The 11,577-nt window shown below is 33.0% G+C and overlaps 1 protein-coding gene across 1 annotated transcript; it reads right to left on the reverse strand.

Annotated features, from left to right (window-relative positions):
* Positions 1 to 26: 26 nt before the first annotated feature.
* Positions 27 to 11,571, reverse strand: LOC108379587 (uncharacterized; the record flags this gene model as incomplete). The annotated part of the gene is made up of 2 exons (XM_017635942.1): positions 10,863 to 11,571; positions 27 to 662 (listed from the first exon to the last, which is right to left on the reverse strand). A coding segment is annotated over exon 2 (494 nt), but the record flags the coding sequence as incomplete, so codon positions are not given.
* Positions 11,572 to 11,577: the final 6 nt, after the last annotated feature.

Raw genomic sequence — 11,577 nt, forward strand, 5'->3', positions numbered from 1 at the left:
CGCGCAAATCAGGATCATCGTCGAGCGCGCTGCTCAGGCCCACCACCTCGCTGGTGGTGAATGGGCGTGGCGGTGGTGTTATGTCACCGCTCATCACAGCGCCGGCGCCCGTGCCTGCGCCTGTATTTTTCGGTGGCTGTTGTATTGGTGGTTGCGCCTTGGCGCTTGTGTCAGCTGTTGCATCAGCATTGGTGGCGCTTGCAAACACGTGCGCGTGCTGCTGCTGCTGCTGTTGTTCCATGGCGTCTGCTTGTGGCGAAGCGGCTGGTGCAGCTGCTGTCGTATGCATTTCACTGGCCACTGTGTTGATGGTTAGCTCGTTATGTGCTTTTGGTGAGTTAACTAATTTGGCGTCAACAATGTTGGTGCTCACTTGAAATGGCGAGGATGTGGCGCATGCGCGTGCGCTCGCTTCTCCGTCGCTGATCTCGGACACTGGCGATTGATAGCTGGCAATTAAGCGTTCGGCTGTATCTGTATGTTTTTGTGTATAATCAATAATGTCTTTTGTCATATCCATTGTTGAAAGCGTTTTGGGGGTTTAATTTTTGTTGTAGTTTTTAAAACACGCGATGTTTTAAGTAGTGCACATTTTTATACGAGTTTATGGGGTTTTTGTGCATTAAATGGTACGAGTAACTGTGTGTTTATGTCAATTTTCACTGAAATAAATACATATTTTAGTTGAGCTATGGCTCTTTAGACTTATGTGATAATAAAACTTTGCTATCCTCTAAATAAGCGCAAACAAATAAAAATTGTATATTTTCGGCAAATTATGTTTTAATTTTTTTTTTTATATCTTTCTTTGATGTTCAAAATCATCAATCGTTGTGCTGCCGGATACCATGTCGTTTCATTTCTTACAAAACCTTAAACAAAATTTCAACTTTTGTTCTACTTTTGCTTCTATGCATATACGTATACATACATATGTATCAATTCATTATTTTGATTTTTTTTTCCTTTAAAAATCGTTGTCCAAATATAGTTTTTAATGATATGATGATAATGGGAAAAATGTTAAAATCTCTCAGTTTACCAAATTTTATGAATTTGTAATGCCGTATTTTCACTAGGAGTTGAAATGATAGAAAATGTTTGGCATTTAAAAAATTTCATGTGGAAATAAACTTACACAGCTTTTACATTAAAATGCTGGTCGTGTTGGATGGAATTAATTAATGTCATTTTTCGGTCGCGGCCTAATATCACTTTTGAAAATGAATTATGTATGCCCGCGCGGTCTAATTTAATTTTTTTTATTGCGATCTTATTACACGCGGCCATAATTCACAGAGCCCACAAGCATCTTAGTGAAAAAACCTAATACAATTCTTTTATAAAGGTCACTTTGTTGAACATAAATAATCTTAAAAAGTGTTGGAAAGTTTAGTAATACTTTTCATAACATCTGTCGGAACAATGCAACAAACCCTATTATTTCTTAAGAGAAAACATTTTTGAAGCAGCAGCAACTAGTACTTTTATGCCGAATTTCCACTTGGCATTGAAATTACAATAAATGCGTACATTACACAAATACCATGTGGCAACAGACTCAATCAGATAGTTAGTCATTATTAACTTTACGACACAAGTTTTTTTAATGGACAACTTTGTCATTAAAACTTATGTCATTCAAAACACAGTGTAAATGCGGCATTACAAAATAAAATAAATTATTTCATACTGCTGCCAAAAAAAATCTTGGCATAGGCAGTTTATAAATTGATATGAATAAATTTCAATAATATGTTAAATTTATCAGTCGAAATTTTCAAGTTAACAAGTTATTTTTAAGTAAAAAACAAAACCGACTTCAATTCTCATATAAAAATTTAAGATAATCATTAATTTCTTCACGATCCAATTATCGGATTTACCACTTCTCCAATGAAAAGAATTATCGAAATCGGTTAACGTGATCCAAAATATTCCGACGAACTGATAACCTCCTCCTTTTTGTGAAGTCGGTTAAAAATAAGTTGAATTTTTGTGATTCTTAAAAAATTTATAAATTTTTCATACCCGTGTGTGTATTTATTTTGCACGTAGAATAAAATTAATGTATGCCCCATACAAAATGTATATGTTGATATTTTTTAAAGACCACCCTAGTAGATATTTTGCAATGAAGTTTTATTTATTTTGACATCGCCTCTAGCGTCCTTGCTCGAAAATATTTTTACCTGATTCGGTGCCATAAGTTGGCGCCCTTTTAATAGCAATTACCCTCGATGCTAGGCGATCAGTTAGCCAATGTCGAAGCAAAAGCATATTTTAGAAAAAAATTCCGTTTTGGAGAAGTCCTTCTTTGATCATATCAACTATCACTTCAGTACTACAAAGCACAGAAATAAGTCGAAGGCATTTGTTCAGTGTTCGAACCACAACACCTCGGTGCACAAGGACTTGCCAAATCGCGGTATTTGCAGAGCTACCCGAAACCATTAGTATTTGGTATCAAAGAGAGTTTTCGAATATAATTCAGCCATACCCTTGAAAGTTACTCAATAAGCAAGTGGTTTTTGCAGACAATTTTTTTTTTCCTTTTGGATGACCAACACCATTAAGCTAGCCTGGTCCACTAAAGGCAATAAGCGGCTTAGCGGGTTTGTGATGCATCAAAGAGAGGAGCATTTTTAGATATGCTAGCCAAAACAAGGATCATGTTCACGAATAATTGGGTTACCAATTTCAGGGCTGCTGCCATCAACGGATAACGAGATTGAATTCTTCAAGCGCGCACCGACCGAAAGCATGAAAGTCGCTTTAGTTGCAATTAGAAAGAGGAAATGGCGCATAACCTCATTAGATTGCCAATCTCTCGCCAGATGTAAATCGAACTAAAAATCCGTTTTGGAGAGTAAGATCCGTAAATGAATTAAAAGGACATAGTAGCTAATAGCAAGCGCTTCCTTTGAAACGAATTTACAAAACTTGTTGGTGACTGGGCGGCATATTAACTCATATAGCTTCGTAATAAATATTTTATGTTTTTAAAAGGTTGGGAATGACATGCATGATGATGGTTCAATGACTTAAGTGGACTGTTTTCTTGTTGAAAGTATTTGTAACATTTGGTAGAAGTTTATAAACAACTTTAATGCAAGTACTTTAGATTTACATTTTTCTATCTCCACAGACTCCACAGATTTTTTTCTGGAGAAAAACCTTTGCGATATAGGTAAATTTGTTTTATTTTTAAAAGTATTTTCAACGATATCCAGCGGAAAAATTTTGGTGGCAGACATATGTATTGGATTAAATTTTACAGCTCGCTTGGCAATAGAGGATCGATTTTTATTTATTTATTTTTTGTTTTTTTTTTTTTTGAGTAAGAATTTTGAAAAGGAGTAATTGTTTCGCTCTAAACAAACATTTTTTCAAGCTCATTTTTTAGCAAATAATGCTCCCTAAAAATCAGTTTTTCTGCCTGTTAAAACTGTTTACCAATTTCTTTCAAAGCGTATGCTGATAAATTTGTCAGAATCAGATATTACCCACTCACATATAACGCCACTTCTAAAAAATATGTAAACTAGGCTTTGGAAATGCAACTACAGTACGCCCTTGGTAAAAGCAACACTGAATAAACGCAAAAAAAAAATGGACTCATGAAAAGAGAACTTGTACCTAGGAAGGAGGTATAAAATCCTGGTCTACAGATCTGCAGCTGAACCACAGTTCATGCATATATTTTCCAACGATCTTTTTCATAGCCAGCGACACACAAATAGATAATTTTCCAAAAATGCAAACCAAGGCTAAACGATTCATTTCGAACAGTCGGTATGACACATACATCATTTCCTGGATCGTAGAAAATTCGACGTGTAATCAAGTCCTTTCAATCCATTCTAGAAGTGCAAAATCCACAAGAATACATTTTTTTTATTTCGGGAAAATGCAAGAAATACCAAAAATATTTCATCGAAATTTTCAATTTTTCAATTCGATTTCTTGGAAGAAAATGCGCAACACCATCGGCAGAAAAAATTCTTAAAAATCAACGGCAATTTTTAGATACTTCAAACTTGCTACAAAAATTTAATGCCCTACAAAACTGCACATATTTTCTAAGAAATTGAATTAAAAATTTGAAAACTTCGATGAAAATTTCTTGCATTTTCGCGAGTTCNGAGCTTCTCCTCCGATTTGTGGCGTGCGCCTTGATGTTGTCACACAAAGCGGAGGGACCTACAGTTTTACGCCGACTCCGAACGGCGATTGTATTTTTATGAGAAGCTGTTTTTCATGGCAGAAATACACTCGGAGGTTTGCCATTGCCTGCCGAGGGACGACCGCTGTTAAGAAAAAAACTTTTTTTCTATATTTTTGCGATGTTGCTTTGACCAGGGTTTGAACCCAGGCATTGTGGAGTGGAAGCGCGCACTGCTTACCACTACACCACAGCGGCCGAGTTCTGTATTAAATTAAAAAAAAATATTATACTTTTGGCTTTTTGTTGTTAAATGAACTATATTTTTATAAAAAAAATTAAGAAAATTTGGTATGGAAAATATAAAAAAAAATCGTCAAAGCGTCAGGTGATGCATATTTGTATGACTGTATGTATCTTTTAAACTGAATAAATATAGCGAATAAGTACTCTTACTTAATTTTATGATGAACAACAAGGCTTAACTTATCTTCCATAATTTCCCATCCCATTTATGTCTTAATACTTTTGTGACTCGACTGTTGCAACAACATCAATTAATGCAACAGCCCTAAATTGTATTGGTTACTTTTACCAGGGGCGTACTGTACTTTAACATTCAGTAAAATTAAATTTTAAAATTTTATAAAACTGTATCTTTTATCAATTTTTTAGGTTTAAAAAAAAACAGTTTTGGCAAAAACAATTATTTTTTTCTTACCAATTTAAAAAGGGTGAATTGTTTGGCTCAAAATAAAAAAAAGACTATTATTTAAAAGATATTATTTTTAAAATTATATATCTAGGGTAAAAAAGGTGAATTATATGGCTCAGTATTGTTAAAAGAAATCTATTATTTAAAAAATATTATTTTTAAAATTATATGTCTTGCGTAAAATTTTATAATTTTTTTTCTCTCTGAAGTATGTATCTACTAATAAAAAATCAAAAAACAAATATTCTTTTTTTTCCTATTTTAAAAAAGGTGAATTTTGTGGCTCATAATCGCTAAAAAAAACTATACTTTAAAAAGTATTATTTTTAAAATAAAAATTTCTTAGTAAAATTTTATAAAACGCTTTTTATTTTTTACAAAGTCTGCAAGTAAAAAATACGCTCTCTTTTAACTTTTTCCACTTAATCCACGCAAAACTCTTTTTCAAACAACTAACTTTGCGCAAAACTAAATGCACGACAACAAAAAAGGCAAACTAATGTCTTCAAGAAAAAAAGCTATAAAAAAATCTTGTACCTAAGCAGCAACGACAACAATATCTGATAGCAACAAAAGCACACGCACAAAACACCAACGGTCTAGCACCTTACGCGTTGCTGGGAGAAGGTGTGAATTGTCTGTCGACCAGCTGCGACCGCAAAGGCAAAGGCAAAGTTGCCTCCGATAGCTGTGAATAAAAAATAAAAATTCATATAAATTTGATTTGGTTGAGCTGCTCTGGCACCGCAACTTCTCCACCTTAGTCTCGCCACCAGCTTCTACTTAGTAGATCGAGCACAAGCACATAGCCGTTGCCTGTGCACGCATTATGTTGCTTGCTTGCTTGTTTGCTGTCAGCTCGCCGCTAACAGTGCGAGTGCGGCGTTGAGCTATTTATTGATTGCTGGCTGCTGGGTTGGAGTTTTCTGATGGTGGTGCTTTTGTTGCAGCTGTTTTTGCTGCTTCGTTATTTATTAATTTTATTTTAATGTTATTTATATTAATTATGTATGTAGCGAAATGTGTTAATACATATGTATGTATGTAAATATGTATGTAAATATCTATGTATGTAGGCAAACTTGAATATGCCGTAATTGTGAGTTGCAAAGGGTGGGGCTGTTCGCCGAATTATAGCATAAAACACATTTCTGTACATCTCTTTGTATGTATGTACATTAGGATGTCCATCTAAAATGCTTTTTTTTTTAATTTCAAGACCCTACCCTCTAATTTTATTCGTTTTTATGAGAAATATTATTGCCTAGTTCTATAGACAACAAGCCAAGATCATATTCGATCTTTGAAATCGAATCAATAATAGTCAATCAAAAACTCATAAACCTACAAAATCGTATTTTGTGACCTAAATCGATAGGTCGCGACTTCTAAAAAATCTATAAAAATAGGCAATAATATTTCTCATAAAAACGAATAAAATTAGGGGGTAGGGTCTTGAAATTTCTAAAAAAAAAAAGCATTTTCGATGGACACCCTAATGTACATACGTATGTAACAAACTCACGCACTTTAATGCACGCACACACATTCACCACGCCACTCGCTTATTCACAAATAAATAAATGTGGAGACACATAAAAATAAATTGCTGATACTGCTGCTACTTCTACTTCTGCTGTTTTTGCTGCCACCACCACCACCACCGCCACCAAGGAGTGGCGTCGTGGCGCGGTGTTGTTGTTATTGCTAGCTTTGGCCCTCATGTATGCCAATAATTTCTTTTATTTATTTATTTTATTTATTTAATTTATTAATGTTGCTTCTGCTGCGCTGCTGTTGGCATTTGCTCTACCTACATATGTAATATGTATGTATGTATGTATTTATGTATGTAGCACACAATTTCGGCGATTCTTCGGTTGTTAGGTATGTATGAGCGGAGAGTGCTGGTTGCCTTTATATTGCTTTTATTATTATTATATTTATTACTTTTCATTTTTGTTGTTGTCTATCTTATTTGCCTTGTGTATTTTTGTTGGAAAGTCCTTTGCGAATACATTTTTCGTATACTTATTTGAATGGTTGTTTGCAAGCTGGTTAACGAAATGTGTAATTTTTTCGCATGCTTGTTTTCACATACATATTTACGTATGTATGTATGTGCATACATTTTTTATGGCCGCATACTTATGTATACAATATATGTGCATATTAATATTTACTTAAGTACGGTTGAACACAATAAATTTCTTTTATTTGCGTAAGTATCGGAAGTCTGCTAATTTTTCGCCTTCTTCCTTTTTTATCTTTCCTTGTGCGGTTGCTAGCTGCCCCTTCTGTGGCGTTTAATTACTGCGTGCATTCTCAGGCGAATTGGCCGCATTTGGGATGCCAACGTTTAATTGTTTGTCTTTAATGATCGATTATTTTTTTATAATAAAAAATTTTTAATTAATGAAAGTTGATAGTTAAAAGATTAATAAATTAAATTAATTGGTTATTTTAAAAAATCGATAACTCATACATAGTTTTTTGTTTCAACATATTTTATGAAAAACTTAGATGAATAGATTATTAAAAAATCGATAAACAATTATTTTTCAGTTTAATCAAACCAAATGAATCGATAATTTGGAAAAACTCGCTATTTAATCGATAATTTGGAGTCGTTTAGAACTATTTGGTATAATCGATAACGCATGCGCAAAATTGTTCCACCACTTTTCGAACCAATTTTAGTGTCTACATATGTAAGCGGTGATCAGCATTTGGAATTAATCGTTTGTTTTTAATGATAGTGTTTTTATCAAAATCAAAAAAATTTTAATTAAAACACTCAATTGTTTAAAAAGCAGCAATCGATTATTTTTTTATTTCAATAAATTGACTTTAAAACTGAAATTAGTCAATTATTAAAAGAACGATCATCGATTATTTTCTTGACTTTAGCGAATCGAATTTAGAAGTGAATTTAGTCGATTATTTAAAAATCAACAATCGATTATTTTGTATGTTATATAACACATCTAGATTAATCGATTATTTTAAAAACCCCATTTGAGCAAAGTTTTTGGTCGTTATAAAAATGTTTGATTGTAAAATAAATTAGGCATGCGAAAAATGTTGTTGACATATTACCAACCAGTTTTAGTTTCTATGTATTTGTGGTTTCTGGTCAAGTTTTTAAGCAAATTTAAGAAAAAAGTTTGTGCACCATTCCTGGCTATCTATGTATAACCTAAAATTAAATTTTTTATTTAAATAAAAATAATAACCGCTTATTTTAAGAACACAAAAATCGATTTGTTTTTATTTAATGAAACGAATTTAATCGTTTGAAAGGACATGAAAGCAAAATAATATAAATTTGCTTTTTTATTTAAACAAAATCAAAATTAATCGTTTACCATAAAAACTTAAAAAACTACTATTTTTTATGTTTATTTAACGAAACGAATTTAGCCCGTCATTTCAAAGAGCATGAAAGCATTTTAAGCAAAATTTATTTGTTTATGTAAATACCTACAATTAAAATTAGTCGTGTAATTTAAAGAACTCAAAAAACGATTATTTTTAATTTTTATTAAATGAAATGACGTTAATCAATCATTTTAAATGGCATGAAAGCATTTTTTTTTAATTTTTGGAAATTTTTAATTAGTCGATTACATATTTTTAAAACAGCGTATTAAAAATGTTGTAACCTCGCGTAACCATTGGTTTTTAGAAAAATTTAATACAAATTTTACGTTCTACTTGCGGTTTCAAGTTAAAATTTTATGCAGATTTGGATAATTTTGATATTCGCGACTAAATTATTTCCTCTCTCACAAAAAAAAAAATGTTGTCATTTCACGAGTTCGTATGTTTATTTCTATGCGATTATTAAGCCGAAATTTCCAAACAAAAAGGGTTAAAGCAAAATTTTTTTTCTTAATTCTTTTTAAATTTTCTTTTAAAAAGTGTTTTATTATTTTTAACAAATTCCACTATAGTGCTTTACTTTTTCTGAAAGAATTTTGGACCTCGTCGTGGAAGAAATTTGCTTCGTTTTATTTTACTAACTTGGTTTTCAAAAAAATGATCGATATACTGCTTTCTTCTATGTTAATTTATTTATCAATCGAGCTTTACTCTTGTTTATAATCGAATTTATAGGCGATTAAAATTCCTGTCAAGCCAATTTATTTCCTTTGTAAGCGATTTCTGAATTTTTTGTAATCGATTTATCGATCAAAGTTATTTTTTTGTGTCATGCCAATGAAAGCTACAATTCCGACAATTTATTTATAATTGAATATTCGATTATTTGTTTAAATTTATTTGTTGTCATCCCTATTGAAGCTGCAATTTATGTATTTACTTGAACAAACAATGATTTTTAGTGCACAAAAACAACAACAATTGAAGTTAGCTCTGCCACGCCGCATAAAAGTTAGTAAAAATATTTGCACAAAGTTTTGTGTTTGGCATTCTGCTTGGGGTCCTTTTCAGTGCTATTATTATTTTTTTTTTCATTAGTAGTTTGGATTCGACTTGATTTTTAGCTTTGCCGCTGACTTTTATGTTCATTATACGCTCCCACATATGTATGTATCTCCTCAGAAGAGCCATATTAACATTTTTTTTTTTTTAATTTAAAATAAATTTGAGGCAAAATATTTTTTTCTTGCACATGAAGTGCATTCCGTCAATGCCAAATTTTTTTCTCAACAATATTTGCATTTCCATAGATTTTTGTTTCTTTCCACCTGCTTCCTATATAAATTTCTCGTTTATAAGGGAACATCTCTCCATAAAAACAAGTTTCTAGTAGTTTCCAAGAAGAAGTAGTTTCTTCGCGTAAAAATTTCTTTGCTATGCTTGGCTAGTGCACATTTTTTTCTAATCACAAAAATAATCGCATCCTTTCACGCTCTAGCTGTGAGTATGTAAATATGTATCTCCAAACGCTTAACCCTTCGAGGGTCAGTGGCTAACGTCGCTGACACAAAAACTTGTAAATATGCGTGTATATATATTTATGTATGTATGTGTCTTGTATATTTAACGCTTACTGAGCAACTTTCTTCTTACATATGTATGTACATACTTCAACAACAATTTTATCACCAGCCACTTTGAATTCTTTGTGCTTTGCGCATTCTGCTCGACTTCTTGAAGGTACACTTTCTTTTTCGTAGCCAGCGCAACATTAATACTAATTAATGTTTCTCCAACTCGTCTGCTTGTATGTATGTATGTATGTATATTATGTAACAGACCGCGTCGGAAATCCGACTTTCACATCTTAGTATCCTTTACTGCTTGGCGCCTTTTCCTTAGCAAAAAAAAAAAACAACAAAAAAACGAAGAAGCAAACTTTCGTCTTTTATTTACTTTTTTTCTGCTTCTTATGCGTCTGCTGTGTCCTTTCAACAGACGTAATACATACTACTTTATGTCTGTATTTTCACTGAGCTGCTGTTGAGTAGCTCCACTTGGTGGCTGTGTGGGTTGGCAGCGGCGTCCCCATCTTTCAACTTTTGCGTCTGCGAAGAAAGCAAAATTACGTTTGTATGTATGTTTGTATGCAGGTACGCGCGCGCTTCAACAGCAACTACAATAACCGTTATAATAATGAGGCGAGCGTGTATGAAAGTAAGGACATCCGGCTCTACGTCAAGGCTGTAGAGATGGAGATGGGATGAGTTTGGCGTTGAGGTTGAGGCTGAGGCTGTATGAAGCGAGGTGGTGGGAGGGTGGTTTGGTACAACAAGGCGTCGCGACGGTGGGTTAACACAGCGGCAAGGCGCACGTAAACACGTTTATAATATGCAGCAACAACAACAACAACAAACGCAAATATCAGCATCGAAAGCAGTAGCAGCAATACTACATATTAAAAAAAAAATTATAAAAAAACAAGGAGAAAACAATGCGCACAGCACACACAAAAAACAAAAAAAAAAAAAACAAAAGGAACCTGCGGAACGACAATGGCAACGGCAAGAACGATAACAACAACAACAACGATTGTACACATTAAGGAGCCTGGGTGGCGGAAGCAGGCGCACAACGTTGGCAAACTGAAGTGTAATAAATTAATAAATTACAAATTTGTTGCGCGCTGCAACGCGTTGCTGCTGCTGGTGGAAATGCTGTGGAAACTTTTTCACTGCTGCTGTTCACAGCTTTTTACTGCTGCGCTTGCTTTTTCTGCGCGCATTAATTTAAGTTTTATTTATACGTTTTGTTTCTTTTTTTTTTGTGCTGCACTCATTTATTTATATTTATTATATGTATGTATGTACGAGTACTACGAGCATTATGTTCTGAAAATCGATTTTCGTCATTTGCGTTGCGCATAAATAATCACTTTTTCACTCTGTTTTCTTATAGAAAGTTTGGTGTGTGTGTGTGTGGTGCAGCACAAGAAAATTGTGTGCACTCAAAAGGTTTTTTTTGCAGTTAAAGTATTTTAGTACTATTTTTTTTAATCATTATAAATTTAATATTTATATTTTCATATTTTTTGTTTTTTTTTTACTCTGCACGCTAATTTGCACTGTCAATTCTGTCACTTGCACAGTTTATTGGTTTTTAAAATTTTTATTTCTTTCTAATAACTTATTTATTTTTGTTTTCTTACACAATTAAAAATTCATATCGCTTCCGCAATTGAAAATTTTCGTCCGCATATAGCAGAAAAAATACCTAAACACTTGCAACGCGTTCGTTACTCATTCACAAATTG

This window comes from Rhagoletis zephyria, unplaced genomic scaffold (genome assembly GCF_001687245.7).
Source record: "Rhagoletis zephyria isolate East Lansing unplaced genomic scaffold, Rhagoletis_zephyria_1.1 Rzeph_scaffold_16727, whole genome shotgun sequence".
In the NCBI taxonomy this organism is placed as follows: Eukaryota; Metazoa; Arthropoda; class Insecta; order Diptera; family Tephritidae; genus Rhagoletis; species Rhagoletis zephyria.